At 50.8% G+C, this 17859-nt stretch overlaps 1 protein-coding gene across 9 annotated transcripts in view; it reads right to left on the bottom strand.

Annotated features, from left to right (window-relative positions):
• Window positions 1-17859, bottom strand: part of Tmco4 (transmembrane and coiled-coil domains 4) — an 82714-nt gene that overhangs the window by 22414 nt on the left and 42441 nt on the right. For 5 of the 9 annotated variants that reach the window (XM_052715241.1, XM_052715239.1, XM_052715240.1 and 2 more), the window contains 6 exons: window positions 14622-14719; window positions 14129-14272; window positions 13362-13481; window positions 11911-12075; window positions 10646-10782; window positions 7243-7327 (listed from right to left, as the gene is read on the bottom strand). In XM_052715241.1, the coding sequence (XP_052571201.1) occupies window positions 7243-7327; window positions 10646-10782; window positions 11911-12075; window positions 13362-13481; window positions 14129-14272; window positions 14622-14719 (749 nt within the window). The remainder of the gene's footprint in view (window positions 1-7242; window positions 7328-10645; window positions 10783-11910; window positions 12076-13361; window positions 13482-14128; window positions 14273-14621; window positions 14720-17859) is intronic. The other 4 variants (XR_008213529.1, XR_008213530.1, XM_052715244.1 and 1 more) reach the window with 2 other exon arrangements.

Below are 17859 nucleotides of genomic sequence, written 5' to 3' on the forward strand. Positions count from 1 at the left end.
ATCCCCAGAGTGAGCTGCCTAATGAGACTAGCCATATCCAAAAGCTCTGGACGAACCAAGCCTCAATGAATAAGGTGAAAGAGTGTTTTGAGGATTCACACGAATATGCACACATGTACACACATGCATGTGTATCCCACCTACATGCCAACATGAATACATACATGTACATAACACACATGAAAAATATAAAGTTTAAAAAAAAAAGAGTTGGGGATGTTTGTCACTACCCTATAACCTTGTCTATCCTGACTGATACACTGTGATGGCTTGCTAGGCATCAAGTTCAAATCACTCACAGCACACCTCCTGATGGATTTATTCCAGGTACAGGGGCCACAGAAGTCGGTGAGACAGATCCCTATGCTCAAGGGGCTTCCAGGTGATGCTTATCTGAAATGAAGCTAACTACGCTGAACCTGAAGGAAGGGCAGGGCAGGCTGTGAGAGGTCCCTGTGAACTGTGGCTCAATCCTCAGAGCAGCAACACCCAAGGTCCACAGCATCACCTCACAAGGGACATTAGGCATGAAGACAATGGTCCACCCCCTCACCCCCTGCACCTTGGGAAGAGGGGAGGAAGGATGAGCCAATGTTGGGAGGGTGAAGGGGAGCCTGGAAGAGACTTACAGGTGACTCTGGGATTTATAACCACAGGTCATTATTGGCTCCCAGGGGACTCGAGAAACAGTGTGTGGACTCTGATGCACTGGAGTGAACCCTTTTCTTCACCCCTCAGATCACGGCAGCTTGTTTGCCATTAGAAGAGGCTCTCCTGTCTGCGATTGGTTGGGTGCTAAATAACCAGGGCTGTCTGGAACCAGACAGGGAGCTGGAAAGAGTTAGTCGTGGAACAGGAGCCTGGGAAAGAGGGTAAGGAATCCATTCAAGATGGCGGCCGGCTGGGGATTGCTGCTCCATTGTCAGTAACCCAGGCTGGCGAACAGGCAGGTATGGCGACAGGAAGAAACAGGACCTGCTGTTCCTGACCCTTATGGCGGCTAAGTTTCCTCCAGTGAGGATTACAGGTGAGGTCATCTACATGCCAGCTCATATCTACTGGACTCTGGAAAATTCCAGCACATTCTACACATTTATTTACTTGCTGTGTGTGCTTGTGTGTGCCTCAGTGCAGGTCAGAGGATAACTTGCAGAATGGTCCCCCCTACCACGTGGGTCCTGGGAACTGAACTCATGTGCCTTTCTCAGCTGAACCATTTCACGGGCCCTCCAGCATGTTCTAAACACTCTGAGAGTCTCCCCGGCCTCTGTTACGGACCCACATCCCTGTGCCGTGTCACTGTTAAGGTGGAGGTGAGAAGACAAACCACTCTCTTCCATTTCCACGGTCCTTCCTTCTCACCTTCCATTACTAGGTTCTGGGGAATGAACTCAGCTCTTGGTGACAGACACCCTACCCACTGAGATATCCTACCGGCCCTGAGCCCAGGTGGCTCTGAGGTACACTCCTAGGTCACAGTCACTCACGGGCCTGTAGGACAGGTGTGCAAAGGAGCAAGTGCAGGGAGGGACACCTGGGGAGAGTGGACAGCAGCCAGGAGTGCCATCGAGCACTGGGGTGGATGTCACATGGCCAGGCTGCCTGCCCTGCCACCTGCTGGCCTGTGACCGGGCTCCCCAGTAAGCTCAGGTCCTTCAGTGACCTCATCTGTGGAACAGCCGCGCTAATCAGGGCTCTCTCACAGGGCTGCTGATTACACCAGCTACTGTATGTTGAGAGTTCAGCACTTCTAGGTGCAGGAGAATAGTTAATGTCAATGTGATTACTGCTACTGTTGAAGACGTTCCAGATGGAGCAAGGCCTACCCTGGGGGAGTGGGCAGGGGTTGTTAGAAGCAGAGATGGGAGCACACTGAGAGGGAACACGGGTTGGCTGGGTGTGTGAGTGTGGCTGCAGCTCCACAGAGCAGGCAGCAGGTGGTAGAGAAGACGCTGGAAGGGAGGTCAGCTGTGGGCCTCGGGTGTCACTGGGAAGTCTGTGCCTCGTGCAGAGAAGAGGGCCTCCACAAGCCCCTGGAATCTGCAGAGCTGCTGCATGTGTCGGGTGTGGGATTGAGCACGCATGGGTGGGCTACAGGTGGTCCAGTGCCCACCCCTCCAGCAACTCATTTGTGGGATTGACTCAACTGCTCATTTGTTCCAGGATTTAGAGACTTCAGCCTTCCCTAGCCTCCAACCAGTCAGCTCCAGCTCCACCTCGCATTCCAGCATGCCAGCACCCCCTCTCGGCGCCCTGTCATCCCACAGCGGGCTTCTTGTGTAGGCTGTGGAAACCTCAGGCATACTACTTCCAGATGTACTCTGGAACTCCACCTTTGTGTTGATGATTACCCTAGAGGACCTCTCTGCCAGCCCCCTCTACACGATGCCCGCCATGGTTTGGGGTCTGTGTCCTCTCTAATACAACACTGATGAAGAATGGTACTGGCTCTATACTTAGATCCTTGTGGACGGCCTTTTCGCAGTTTCTCATCTGTGAAGCAGGGAGAGAGCCCCTACACCCACCTCCTCGGGCTGCTGCTGTGTACTGGGGGCTGAGAAACGAGGAAATACTTGCCCAAGCTCAGAGCATGGCTGTTGCCAGTCCACACCAACTCACACGCAGGTGACCTTGCTTGCTTCCCTCGCCCCAAGTCAAGCTCCTGTCTGTGCTAAATACCCTGACATGCCAGACAGTGGGGTGACAGACCCTGCCCATCTGGAGTTCTTGTCCACTGTGGGGCTGGAAAGGGGACCCTTTGAAGTTCAAGGACCCAGAGAATTGGGTGTCCCCTCATCTACACAGCACCCCCCTCCCTTCTTGTGCCCTGTATGATCTTACGTTAGAGCTTACAGATAGAAATCAGTCTTTGCTGAGCGCACGCATCAGAGCCAGCTGCTTCCACATCTGGGATCTCATTTTAATCCCTTAACCACCCTTTGGGGTAAGTATGCAAAGTCTCATATTAGATAAGTGGCACCTAGTGACAAAGCCAAGTGTGCTTCGTGTTCTTACCCGCGGGCCAGGAAAGGTGCAAGGGACCCAGAGAGAAAGTTGCTTTGGGAGCCATTACCAAAGGCTGTGTGCAGGAACACCCAAGGGTCATGGTGCTCTAGCCAACCCCTGAGAAGCCAACTGCCCTTCTCTCTCTCTTCCTTCTCTCTCCAGCTTCCAGACTCAACATAGAGGAGGCAGCTGCTAGGCAGTCTCATTCCCAGTGACCATGTAAAATGGGACTCATCATGCCCAGCAGGGGAACTGAAGCCTGGCTTGCATTAGACCAGTGGTTCTCAACCTGCGGGTCTTGACCCCATGGGGGCGGGGTAGAACAATCCTTTCACAGGGGTCACGTATCAGACATCTTTCGTATCAGATATTTACTTTATGATTCCTAACAGCAGCAAAATTATAGTTACGAAGTAGCAACGGAAATAATGTTATGGTTGGGGGGTCACCACAACATGAGGAACTGTATTGAAGGGTTGTAGCGTTAGGAAGGTTGAGAACCACTGCATTAGATGGATGGCGGTAACGTGTAATTTATACCTTCTGGAGGCAGAGGCTGGCTTTTTTTTTTTTTCTCCATGAAGAACTGCTTCTACCGATAAGAACATGTCACTCTAAGTGAGGAGCCAGGTGCACGGTTTGCACATGGGGTTGGGAAATGGTACAAAAGATGACAGCGTTCCAACGGCCTCCTGGGGGAACAGCCTCCTAGAGCAGCGAGGAGCCAGCGACAACAGACAGATTCACAGGTGAGGCCACAGGGCTGTCCAGGGGTTCCAACTGTGACCCGCTGCAGGAGGGGCGCAGTGGAGATGGAGACCTCATTAGGCTGCCAGGGAATCATGGGAAGTGGTCCGGCTCTGCCGTCTCAAGCCCCAGCGTTTGGAGAGGGGATTTTTATAGTAGTCTCTAACAACAGACAGGATGTTGGGGTCTGGGATACAAGAGAAGGGTGTCTTAGGTGTGTCTGCCTGTTTGCCTGGTGTTGGTACTCCAGGGAGCTATCAAAATCAGAGTACATCCCAGGTGGCCGCTGTCCCTGCAAGCTTCCAGATGAATACACACAGAAATGACCTAAATCTAGCTAGCTGCTGGCAGCAAGGCCCACTGACTTCACAGCCGGGACACAGCCTGTGTCAGATCAATCAAACCACAGCCAGCCATTATCAGCTCCTGAGTATATCGTGTTGCAACCCTCTGAGTCTAGGGGTGCTTTGTTATGTAGTGCCGTTGTAACCATAGCTGACTAATACACCCCTCTTGCCTCTTTAGAGCGTGTATGTTTTTGTATAGAAGATTTCACCACTTGAGAAGTGTACCCCCGCTTTTTCCTAAGACAGATAAGCAGTGCAGTGACCATTTTTATAAAGTAGCAACACGGAACACAGCAGTTTGAAGCTGTTGGGACTCAGAAAAGGCGTAGGGGGTGGCAAAGAGCTGAGGAAAGGGAGGCACTGTGGCTCTCTCGGGGTTCATCCAGTAGTCCAGAGCATCATAGGTTAGTTACCTTAGGCAGGTGGATTGACTTGCTATACATCAATATCATATTATCTATCTATCTATCTATCTATCTATCTATCTATCTATCTATCTATCTATCATCTATTCATCCATCCATCCACCCATCCATCTATGCATCCATCCATCCATCTGTGGTACTTAAGAGAGGGAAGGAAGAATGTGCACAGAAAGACATGTCCAACATCTTCCACCTTTACTAATTTTCACCCCTACTTTCTTGCTGGTTCTTGCTTGACCTCTGACCTCAGCTTGGATTTTCCTGGTGAGCATACCCCAGAGCTGGCTGCCAGGCCCTTTGGTATGGTGGTTGCAGGTAAATCAGAACTACTTGAAATAGGACCACAGTGTCTCCCCATTGCTTCCACTGACTAGATACAAGCAGGGGAAGGAGGTTGCCACAAGCTAAAGGAGATTGGAGGTGGGGTGGGGGAAGGGCCCAGGTGCAGACCTTCTGTGGCCAATGCCAAGGGTGGTATGTCCACGTTGTCTGTAACCAGGAAAACATCCCCTACTGTCAGTCTGATGGTGGGGGACATTTTGTCCACAAAGAGCAAGAATGGGCCGACCACACTCTTGAGCTCTGGACTTTTCCAGGGCCTTTTGGTAATACCAGTGCTGAAATGGATCCTGGCCTTTCCAGGTCTAGCTGATGGCAGACCTTTGCTCTTGCTGGTTGGGGAGCAATTGTGTCACATTCTTAGGCTGACCAAGGAGAGGGTTAGCTCTGGGTAAGCAGAAACTGATGGGTCAAGGCTTCCCATGCCATCCTTGCACTGGCTGGTTTAAAGATTGGCAAAAATACTGTGTGGGTACCTCACCTGCTCTTCAGAACAAGGTACCGGTAGGGCCCTCAGTTCTGTAACTAGGGAAAAGGAAGCTCAGAGCAATGCTCAGTGAGGTCTTGGGAACAGTGACTGCGACTCCGAGCTGTCCGTTGCCTATCTGCCCTGCTGTGCATGTGTGCTGGCGCTCTCCTCCAGATCTTTCTCTTGTCTTCAGTGTCTTGCGTCTGTATGTGCCACCAGGAAGTGGGGGAGCAGGGAAGCCTGTGTCCCAGCAAGAGTGGCATACCCAGAGTACTCTGCAGCTCAGTCTCCCAACAGCTTCTTCCCCCACAGCTTCTGCAGATGGATCTGAGCAGAGCTGCCTTGGTATTGTGTCCCATAGCTCTCACCTGCCAGAGCTCCCCCCCCCCCAGCTCTCACCGGCCAGTGGCAGTCTACCCGCCCACCCCCGACCCCGTCTCCTCCCCCAGCTCTCACCTGCCAGTGACAGACCACCCCCCAGCTCTCACCTGCCAGTGACAGACCTCCCCCCCAGCTCTCACCTGCCAGTGACAGACCCCCCCCCAGCTCTCACCTGCCAGTGGCAGACCCCCCCCCAGCTCTCACCTGCCAGTGACAGACCCCCCCCCAGCTCTCACCTGCCAGTGGCAGCCCACCCACCCCCGCCTCCCCCCTGCAGCTCTCCCCTGCCAGTGCCCCCCCCCCCCCGAAGCTCTCACCCACCAGTGGCAGGCCCCTCAGACCTTTTGTTGTTTTAGTACATTACAGAGAGAATGATACAGGGAACTTACACACTCCCCAGGGGATCTATGGTAGGCTGAATGTGGCCTCCTAGAAGAGTTGTTCAGCTAGAATTTGTGAATAAAGTCTTTCTGGGAAAAGGGTCTACACAGGTGTAATTAAAGATCTTGTAATTGTTCCCCCCGGGTCAGAATGGCCCTTGTTAGGATTCTGTACATGCGCAGCTCGGGTCTTGTCTGGCGCCTTATGTCATCAATGGGCGACTGTGTCCCCGCCTTAAAAAGCCACACACAGACCTCACGCTCTCTCTGTGCTCCTCTTTCTGTTTTCTCTCTGCTCTGCTCCTGCCATCTTTCCATCTCTCCAGGCCTGGTTTCTTTCTAACAAAGCTCTTTCTGACTCTGATAACCATGGCCCATGACTCTTCCGCCGATCAACCAGCGCCGTTCATCCTTTCAGCCCTAAAGCCAATGACTCTGTTCTTGGAAGAAGAGGAACAAGAAGTGGTTCTATGGAAGATGGACACAGAGACTGGAACAAAGTATTTACAGTGTAAGGACCACCAAAGGATGCCAGGAACCACCAAAGATGGCCAAGTGCAGCTAAGGCATGCCAATGGCGACCAAAGACGGCCAAGAACAGCTAAGGGATGCCAAGAACCACTAAGGGATACCAATGGCTACCAAGCACCACTAAGGAATGCCAAGGGATGCTAAGGACTGCCAAGGACCATTAAGAGGGGGGCAAGCACCATCAAGGACCAACAAAGGATGCCATGGACTTCAGTGAATTGCTAACAATAGCCAAGGACCACTAAGGACAGGCAAGGACTGCTGAGGGATGCCAAGCCACTAGAAGCTGGAAGAGATAATGGAGGCTCCTCCTTCATGGGCTTCATGGTAAGTGTGGTCCTGCAGACCCCTTGACTTTGCCCTCCTCACTGTCACTCCCACGCAAGAACATGCATCAGAGCACAAGGACCACTGTCATCATGACGGGACGGTCTGGCATTCACGTACTCTAACTAAGAGTATGTACAGAACTAAGCCTCTTTCCATTTAAAGACCATTCATTTTCACCGTTATTTTAAGGACTGGGAATATACAAAACTGACGACCCCAGGCCCAGAACCAGTGTCCTGGGGACCAACTTGAGAAGGATGTTTGTTTGTGACAATGAGTGGACTTACCTTGCTCCTGAGCCATCTCTTGCAGACAGAAGTAGATGACTCTGGCTCCCAGGCTGAACCCAATCAAGGTGACAGGTCTCCGGCCCTGAGGGAAAACAGGACACAGGTGTCTGGAGAGGTTACAGCAAGTTTAAACATATCAGTCCTTGCAGCGACCGCAAACTCCTCCGCTGTTGCTTGTGTGCACAACATTCTGGTTCCCACTCTGAAGTGTTCATCAGCGGTGTCAGGGCCCTTGCATAGGCAGGAGCTGGCAGCTCTGGGGTTGGTTTCCTCCAGAGCAGGTGGCCGCTGGCTAGGCCCTTTCATCTCAAACCATTATCAGCCATGGCTCTTCTTCCCAGCGAGACAGAATGAGTCCATTACATGGACCCCCTCCCTTAAACTCATCTGCCTACAGCAAAAGACTAGAGTGATATGGGGTCCCTCTGGGGATGGAGAGATTAGACACAAGGTGCAATGTGATGAGGAAAAAGTAGAAAGGCATGGGACGGAACTTCATTTTCTGGATAGGAAACGGCAGGATGCTGACTGGGGAGCCTGGAGAAAAGGTGGGGCATTATGGGAAATAGGAAATTGGAAAATAGGAAACAGGAAATTGGGGAACAGGGTCCAGCTCCACACAGGAGGTGCAGAAAAAGGCATTCAGAGCTGCTGATCATCTTAGTGTCCTCTCTCTTTCTGTCCTGAGTCTTTCTAGGCACACAGCCAGAGAGGAAGCTTCTGGAAGTCCTTTGTGGCTAAGGGTGTTCCCAGGGTGAGAGTTCTGGCCAGGGGACTGAAGACCAGGGACAGCTATGACTTCTAGGAATGCCTTTCATTTCTATGTTCCAACTTCTGAAAGTCTGGAATGTGCACACAATGTTGGGGGATGCCGTCAGGGACAGAGAGAAATCAGTGCTTGGTACAAGAGGTCACATGACTGAAGGAGCCCAGGCTCCCAGAAGACAGTGTGGTGGTTTGAATGAGAAGGCCCCCATAGGTTCATATATTTGAATGCTTGGCCCCCAGTTGGTGCAACTGTTTGGGAAGGATTAGGAGGTGTGGCCCTGTTGGAAGGAAGCATGTCACTGGGGGTGGACTTAGAGGTTTAAAAGCCCACACCATTCCCAGTTAGCTTTCTTTGCCTCCTGCTTGTAGACTGAGATGTGAGCCTTCAACACCATGCCTGCCTGCCTGCCTAACTCTCTGGAACTGTGAACTTCAAATTAAACTCTTTCTTGTATGTTTCCTTAGTCACAGTGTCTTGTCACAGCAATAGAAAAGTAACTAAGACAGAGTAATGGCTCCTGCTGAGGTGTGCACATCCTAGGTCCCAGAACCTGTGAATGTCACTTAATGTTTAGGACAGGGACTATGGTGGTTTGAATAGGTATGGCCCCCATAGACTCATGTGCTTGACTTCTTGGTCCACTATTAGGAGGTGTGGCCTTGTTGGAAGAAGTGTGTCACTGTGGGTATGGGCTTTGAGGTCTCATATGCTCAAGCTACGCCCAGTGTGGCTCACAGTTTCCTGCTGCCTGCAGATCAAGATGTAGAACTCTCAGCTACTCTCCCACACCACCTGCCTTCATGCCACCATGCTTCTTGCCATGATGATAATGGACTAAACTTCCAAAACTGTAAGCCAGCCCCAATTAAATGTTTTTCTTTATAAGAGTTGCCGTGGTCATGGTGTCTCCTCACAGCAATAGAAACCCTAACTAAGACAGGGACTTTGCAGATGTGATCTAGTCAAGAATCTTAGCTGGGTGTAGTGGCTCATGCCTGTGACAGGCAGCTGAGGCTGCATGACTGCTAGGAATTTGAGGCCAGCCTAGGCTACGCTGTGAGTTCTTGTGTAGCCTGGGCTACAGAGTGAGGTACTATCTCAACCAAAACCAAACAAATAAATAAAGAGGAGCACAGGAATCAGAGGGACGTAGGAATCAGAGGGACACAGGAGCCAGGCAGAAGGGAGGAGGAACAGAGAGGAAGAAGCCTGTGGATGCTCCAGACACCGCTGACTTTGAAGATGGAGGAGGGTGCCCAGCAGAAGAGGACAGAGGCCTCTGGGAGCCCGAGAAACCTAGGAAATGGACGCTTCCTTGCAGTTTCCCAAAGGAAGGCAGCCTGTGGAGGCATATCAGAGTCTGCTCTCCACACCGTGAGGAGAGTATGCTCGTGCGTGAGGTGAAGATGCCGACAGCCGTCACCTTCCTTGGTTGTTGATACCCAGACTGCCCCATGGCAGATGATAAAGTTCTACCTTGTTTAGCCAATGCTACTTCGGTCTTTGCCAAAGGGCTACTCTGGTTTGGGAGAGAAAGATACAGGAATTGGCTGGAGTTAGCAGTTTCCCAGGCAACATTCCTGGGAATGTTGGCATGAAACTACTGGGTCTCTCAGTGTCTACTCTCCCCTTTGTCTGCAGTAATTGAGTTTCAGCTGGCTGCATGCTTTTTCAGAATAAAGCCTGAATTTACTGGCTTTGGAGGCAGTGAAGTATGATCACATGACCAGTCTCTGGCCAAGGAGCAGACACGGAGAGGCTGTATGGCAGGCACCTGTCTTGCTCTTCAGCTCTTCCTTTCTCCTGACTCCTGGATCTCAGATACTGTCACTTTGGGGCAGGAAGTCAAGGCCATACCCAGGGCAACAATGGTGTGGCCTTGACTTCCTGCTCAAGGCAAGGGGCCTCTCTCTTATGGCACATACCATCAGAGTGCATGACATCTGCTCTAGGCTTCTCCAGTGAAAATAAACTTCCACCTTGAGTGTGTGTGTGTGTGTGTGTGTGTATGTGTGTGTGTGTGTGTGTGTGTGTGTGTGTGTGTGCGTATGCAAGCGTGTGCAAGCCCTAGGTCAACACCGAGTGTTGTTCCTCAGGAGCTGCCTACCTTGTTTTATGAGGCAGGGTCTCTCACTGGCGGGGGATGTTTTGACTGAGCTAGCCTTGGTGAGCAGCGGGTCCCAGGGAGTCACTTGCTTCTACCTCCCCGGTGATGAAATTAAAGGTGTGTACCACCGCATCTGGTGTGTTGTGTTTTGTTTTTAAATATAAGTTCTGGGGGGGAATGTACTTTATTGAATCTCTCTGGCCCTGGATCTAAATTTTATTTTAAAGCTATTTTTTTTTTTAAAAAAAGACTTATTTTTATTTATGTGTATATGTGTATGTATGCCGTGTGTGTGAAGGTGCCTGAGATTTCCTGGAGCTGCACTTAGAGGTGGTTTTGAGTCTCCTAGGATACTTTCCTGATTTGAACTTGAGTGGCAGCAAAGATGACTTTCTCTTCCAAAGCTGCTGGGTTGCTTCCAACCGACTTACTGTTGGGGTTCCCATCGGTATACATGGTGTACGCATCGGTATACAAGCTTCCCCTGCCTGCCTCCCCACCCCACCTCCACCATTCCGGGGTACCTGCTGCCTCGAGAGGAGGATGTGTGCCAGGTGCTTGCCAACCTCTGCGGACCGGTGAAGACACACCCCCCAGGGGTTGTCGATGACGTTGGCAACACTGAGGAGGGAAGCCGGCCAGGTCAGGGCAGCCACAATACCTAGGGAGGTGGGAGCCCAGAGATGAGGCAGGGGGAGCCTTGCTGGGGTAGTGTGGCTGATGGATGCTCTAGTGAATGTGCATGGAGTCTGTATAGCCAGGAACCCGAAAGGTTTCCTAGTGTCAGACTCTGACTAGCAAAGGGGGAAACTTGAAACAAACATTTCTGATATACAAACCACATCTCTTGCCTGAGCACACGTCATTGTGAGATTCCAAAGACAGCCCCATCTACTCACACCATCCAGTATCCTAGATCCACCATCCTGCCCAGCTCACGTGACTTATGTAGGCCAAAGAGACAGCAGCTGTGAGGTTTGAGCTAGCCTTGGGTATGGGACCGCCTCTGCTGCACTTCTCCCATTGGTATGGGCTAGCTTGGTTGTCTTCAAGAGATGAGACACATGGGACAGAGTCAAGCTGTTTAAGTTGCCTCTGAAAAGCTGGTCCTGAGTCAGGGGACAGTTGGCTGACCCACAGATCTAGGAACAGGCCCAGATGAGATGAGCCAACTCTAGTCTTGCCTCTCCTGAGCTGTTAGTATAAAGGATTATTATGCCATGAGTTCGGGGGCGTCTTGTTATGCAGCGATAGCCAATGGATACATTATGTAATTGGCTGTTGCCTTGTCTCTTGGCACAAAAATCCCAGACTTTTCACAGAGGAAGCTGAGGCAGGAGGGTTGCCAAGTTTAAAGTCTGCCTGGGCTACTCAGTGAGTTCACGGTCAGCCTGGACAAATTTAAATGAAACCCTGCCTTGAGACAAAAAGTAAAAACAAACTTAGGGGAGGGGAAGAATATGATCAAAATATATTTAATATTATGAACTGCTTTAACTAACAATGAAAATATCCTAGTTTCAGATTGAGATTGCTGCAGTCACTTGTCTTATCTCCAAATGCACAATAAAACTGTGGTTTTTCTCTCTCCACTCAAAATAAAAACAAACAAGGTAAACACAGTGCTGGAGAAGAGCCAGTTGGTGGAAGGCTTGCTTGGCATGCACGAGGCTTTAGTTTGATCTGCAGCCTTTGTCTCTAGCACGGTGCCAGGTTCCCTTGGGTCATAAGCATTCGAGGATTTGGTGCCACTGTGTCATACCATGGCTGATCAGGGAGGGGTACTTACCAGAGAGCACGGTGTACTTGAGAGCCTCCTGGGCCACCATGTTAGCGAGGCCACTGAGGATGGTCTCCAGGGCATTGCCCAGCTCCATCAGGTACTTAGCTTCCCAGGCCAGACAGTACTGCTCCTGGCTTCGGGCTAGGGCCGTCCATGGGGCGCTGAATGTGCCTGAAGAGAACACAGATAGTATAGGCAGCATCCTCTATTGGCTGTGGCAGAGGATGTCTCACCCACTAATCAGACAGACAGCGACAGGGGCCTCTTTCTCCTAAGGGTTTGCCCTGCCATCAGTCAGATTCAGTCAAGAGGACAGATGAGTGTACTGCAGCCCTATAAGTCTGCACAGAGATGGCTTCCAATCTCCTGCCTCCATTAAGAGCTAGGTGACCTTGGGAACATCACTATCTGACCTTGAACCTGACTTTGCTCATCTATGAATCAGGAAGATGTCAGGTAAGTGTTTGAATTACTCCAAGGTAAAGGATTCCTTCCCCTCACCCAGGAGGCATTCCAACAACAATCCACTAGCACACAGGGGGACTAGCATGGAGGCCCGTGAGTCAGCAGCACCCAGACTCCAGAAACACCAACTGGGAATAATGTGGAAGTTGGAGGTCTGGAGTAGGAAGAGGCAGGACCACTCCATTGTTCTTAGCCTCCATTTCCTCACCTAGAACATGGAAATGGGAAATGACCCTGAATGAGGACCAGGAGACAGCATGACCACAGAGACCAACGCTCACCATGACCCCTGCTTCATCCTCCCCTCCCTACGGCTCTCTGTCTTCAGAGCCCAGCAGGGCACCTGACCTGGTCCCAACCGTTTCTGCCTGTGGCAGGATACACACCTGCTCCAGACCCTGGTACAGGCACTTAAATAGCACCCCCTACCCTACCCCTGCTTGAATCAGTTCCTTACTTTCTTCCTCTGGTCCTTGGGGTTCCAGCCCCACGTCTCTTCCATGGCCCTTCTGACATATCATAGACACTTGTCCTCCCCCAGCCCCCAAGTTCCTGTCACTTTGTCTGTCTGCTAGATTGTGCATCCCGCAAGAGCACAGGAAATGGCCGTGTTGCCCTCCATTGACTATCGAGGGCTTGGCTTGCTGTGGGGGTGCATGGTAAGCCTGATATTTTATAAATACAGCTTGGTGACTGAATGATGGTGTGTAACGGACGATAGCTGGATGGAGGGTGGACAGTCTATAGTTATTGCTGGCTGGCTGAGTGAACGGCTGGATGGATGGGTGAACTCTTATCTGGATAATGGATAGTTGGGTGCACAGGTGGATGGATAGAAGATGGTTTTCTCGCCTCTCTGGATCTGTTTTCTGCTCTGTGAAATGAGCCTCCCACACCCACCCCTTAGAGGCACAGAGAAAGAACTAGGCCAGGGTCTGACCAACAGCCACAGATGTGGTTCTATCTGAGTCCCTCTCCGCCCCGGTCCTCACGGTATCTGCCGGACCCGAGCCAGCCAGTGATGGCAATGGTGATGTGCAGCTGCCTGCCTTCTGTCAGAGGCAGGAACATGAACTCCTCAATGGCCCCGACTCGCTTCTTCATCTTGTATCCTAAGGACATAGAAATGAGCAATTGTGGTCACCTATTCACACAGCAAACCCTGCCTGTATTCTCTGCTCCTGGACAAATGCATTTCATCCGTGAACTCTTTAAGACAGGCACCACTAGTGTCCTGATCAGAGGATAGTAAGACACTACTGCCCAAGGCCACCAGAGCCACAGACTAGAGTCTGAACCATCGCTGTGTTCCAAGTTTCCTGCTGGGCCTTAACTCCCACAGAGGTGATGCTGACTGCGATTCTTGGCAGTGTTCCACATGTCTGAGTGTGACTGGGGGCCAAGGGCATGGGCAAGGCTGGAGGGCTGAGGCAAGGACTTTAGGAAACTTCATGCCTCCAAGGGATGGTGCCTGGGTACTTCCTGGTTGATGGCAACAGACTCAGCTGGACTCTTTCTCAGCAAGTACTCACAAGGTGCCCATGGGACAAATGAGTTTGTCAAACTTTGTCCTGACCCTGGCTGTGCTGAAGATAAGTCCAGAAACTTCTGAGGTCTGCTGAAAGTTTAGCTTGGTGGGACTCCGAAGGGACAAAGCCACATTTCCTCCACATCCCCTCAAGTAGCCATCTAGGCATCCTTTTGGCGAATCATGCTGGATCAAAATCCTTTCCAACTCCCTGTTCCTTCTTAACTGTACCTGTCAGGCCAGCTCCGGCAGCACCGAACAGTGAGGTCATAACAGCTATGCCAGCCACTGAGCCCAACGCGGCTGCCCCAGCACTGCCAATGATTGTTGCGGCTCCCGCGGCAACAAGGGGGGCGGCTAGCCCCCCAGTCACACCTGCAGGGTAAGAGCTCAGTTAGGATTAATGGGTTCTTTTTCCATGAGCTGCCCACTGCCTTCAGTGGAAGCTTCCAGCAATACCTTTAAATTACTTTTTATTTTTAGAGACGTTCTCATGCAGCTTTGGGTGGCCCCAGACTTACTAGGCACCCAAGGATGACCTTGAACTCCTGATCCTTTTGCCTCTATCTCCAAGTGCTGGGATTATAGGCATGCACCACCATGCACAGGCAGCTCCTATCAGTGTTAATGAGTGTATTTACTACTGAGCTGAGTGCTGTCACGTGCTGGGGCCACCTCCCTACTGATACACAGACCATGAGCTACCCCCTACAGCAGGCCTCACCAATCACTGTCCCGCCTCCGACTGTGGCCAGGCCTATCAGGAGATAGCGTTTCCACTTCCTCCGTTTTTCTTTCTTCTTCCGGGATGCCTCTGCGGTCCTGGAGAGAAGATGTTGGTTTATGGCTAGCTATGGGCCAGGATCCCTGAGATCTCCCACCTCACCAACCCCTAAACCCGAGATCAATGGTAGGCAGGCCCTAGGTCCATCCGTGGTTGGGGGAAATCTCAGTGAATGGGGCATATTACTTACCCAGCAGATCCATCCTAATGGGTGCAATTCAAATAATGAAAAGATAATAATAATAATAGTAATAATAGCAACAACAGCAAGAGAAGTGAAGATTAGCTTCTACAGAACAGATGGGCCAGAATGAGTACAGTATGTACCCCCATCTTGCCAGCAGAATCCACCCCCCTGGGGATTTTGAGAAACCCATGCCCTCCAAAGCAATTACTTGTGGGATGGGCTAGTGAAACATCTGTATGGGTGATGATGGCCTTGTGGCAACAGCTGGGTTGGTCCAGACTCAAAACACAGACCCTATAAACCCCATCAAAGGTAAGAAGGCATCTGCAGCGACAGCGGTTGGGGTTTTGTGATTTGAGAGAGGGTCTCAAGGCCCAGGCAGGCCTCTAACTCTCTATATGGCTGAGAATAACCCCGAACTTTGGACCCTCCTGCCTCCATTTTCCAAGTGCTGGAATTGCAGGCAGGCCCCACCATGTTCAGTGTATGTGGGACAGGTGTGGAAGGCAGGGTTTTGAGAAGGCTAGGTGAGCACACCACCGACCGAGTGGCCATCACCAGCCTCTCTGGGAATGGCCGTCTCAAGCGCTCAGAGTCAAGATGCTCAGTTTTCCTGAGGGACCTTTAGCCCTTGACTGCTTTAAGGTGACTGGAGGCAAGAAGAGAGGTGGAGGGTGGGTGGAGAGGCCATTACGAGAGAACTCTGGACCGAAGCTGGAATTTGGACAGCTGAACTCGGAGCAATCATAAATGATGAGAAACGGTTAATATTTAGTGAGGGCTTCTCAACACCATCCTCCACACTGTGCACTTCTCATATTTTGCCAAGAAGCAAAGCAGTTTATTGCGGTCCCATAGTCTGGAAGCTTTAAGAGATAATAGTGGTTATTCCAGAGGGGCGCTGTGTGTGTGTGTGTGTGTGTGTGTGTGTGTGTGTGTGTGTGTGTGTGTGCTAAAAGGATGCTTAAAATCTTTAAGGATAGGGGCTCATGTTGTACATGTACATCCTTGGAGGTTACAGTGGCCGTTGCTGCCACACAACATAGGCCTGAGCTTTAGTCTTCTACAAAATGAGGACAATAATACATACTTCTTGAAAGAGAAATTTTTTACTACATTCATTTATTGTGTGCGTGTGCGTATGTGTAGGTTTGAGTACAACATGTGGGCGTAGGCTTTCTCCTGCCACCATGTGGTTCCTAGGGATAGCACTCAGGTCACACATTAGCCCAATGACAAATTGCTTTTCGAGGATGAAGCTTAACTGTGCTATGGCTATTTAGCCAACAAACATACTGTAAATGGACAATGCACTGCCCCCCCCCCCCCCAGACTCTACATATCTGTGGGCTGAACCCCCACCCCCAATCCATGCTCAACCAACATGCCCATAGCCTTCCTCAGGAGCAAACCAAGAAATGGATTTGCCTCAGGCACCAAGGAGCTGGAGAACATTCGGCTTCCCACCAGCGCCAGCTCACCTCAACACACTTTTCTCCTGCGAGGGCCCTGTGTGGAAAGCAGCCCTCTCAGCTGCTTCCCTGAGGAGAACCAGAAACCAGTGATAAGAATCTCTGCCTGCCATGGGTTTCTGTGAGGAGATGGAGCATGCTGCCTGCAGGTGGGAGGTGAGAGGTGACCAGGAGTGAGAGGGTCAGGATCTAAACTGGGACATTCTACAGTCACCCCTCAGTACTGCCAGGGGTTGATTGTAGGTGTCCCAGAGTGCACCAGAATCCACAGGGGCTCAAGTCCCTTACATGTGTGTACATTTGCATATGACTTCTGCATATCGCCGGGCGGTGGTGGCGCACGCCTTTAATCCCAGCACTTGGGAGGCAGAGCCAGGCGGATCTTTGTGAGTTCGAGGCCAGCCTGGTCTACAGAGCGAGATCCAAGAAAGGCACCAAAACTACACAGAGAAACCCTGTCTTGAAAAACAAAAACCAAAACCAAAAACAAAAACAAAAAAAAACAAAAAAACAAAAACCTTCTGCATATCTTCTTGAATGCTTTAAAGATGTTTAGATTTCATGTATCTCATATAATATAGTAAGCTATGTGTTATGGTATTCATACTGTTTATGTAAAATGACAAAGGGAATAAGGTACATTCAGTACAGACCTTATTTTTTAAAAATATTTGTTTTAGGCTAGGCATGGTAGTACACACTTGAATCCCCAGAACTAAGGAAATAGAGGCAGGAGGATCAGAAGATCAACCTTGTACAGCCTTGGCTATTATATTGAAGTCCAGGCCAGACAGAGCTACATGACACCTTGTAAAAATTAAAAAAAAAAAAATATTTTGTGATCCATGGTTGGCTAACTTGGAGGGTGTAGAAATGTCAGGGTCAAAGCTACTGGCCAGCTTTCCTCAGGGCAACCTGGGAGGAAATGATGCTGCTATTTCTGCCAGAATCTTTAAAAGCCAGCACAGGAGACTAACAGGTCTCCTTTCGTTCTAACCTGAGAACGACAGCATTCCAGACAGGTGCTGATCGGTCAGCCTGGTGATCAGAACCAGAGCAAGGTGGACAAGACCTGTAGCCGATCTTCAGTGGGCACTGAGAGCATGAAATAAGCCCTTGGTGCTGCAAGCCACGGGGATTTGGGGGCTGTTTGTTACAGCAGCAAAATCTCCCTCCCTCACTGAGCGCGTGACTCTGTACAGATTACATCTGAACCTCTTCACCCAACAAACGCTCTGGGGGTGGGGTGGGGAGTGTCTGAAGGCCTGCATGAGATGACTGGCCAAGGTGACTGGCTTACTGTCACCGGTCAATATGTTTGTTGCTGCTACCAGGTGGCTCCTGACTAAGATCACTTCCTCCTACACAGAGGCCCTTTGACCCTTAATGGCTTTGACCCTTCATTAATGACCTTTCCATTAGTTCAAACAGGAGACCTGCAAACGACCTGCTTCTGGTGCAGTGGAAGGCCCGAGTGAAACATTCTAGTGGCTGACAACACACAGTGGGGACCAGCCGT

Source organism: Peromyscus californicus, unplaced genomic scaffold (genome assembly GCF_007827085.1).
Source record: "Peromyscus californicus insignis strain IS unplaced genomic scaffold, ASM782708v3 Scaffold_5__1_contigs__length_169319896, whole genome shotgun sequence".
Classification (NCBI taxonomy): Eukaryota; Metazoa; Chordata; class Mammalia; order Rodentia; family Cricetidae; genus Peromyscus; species Peromyscus californicus.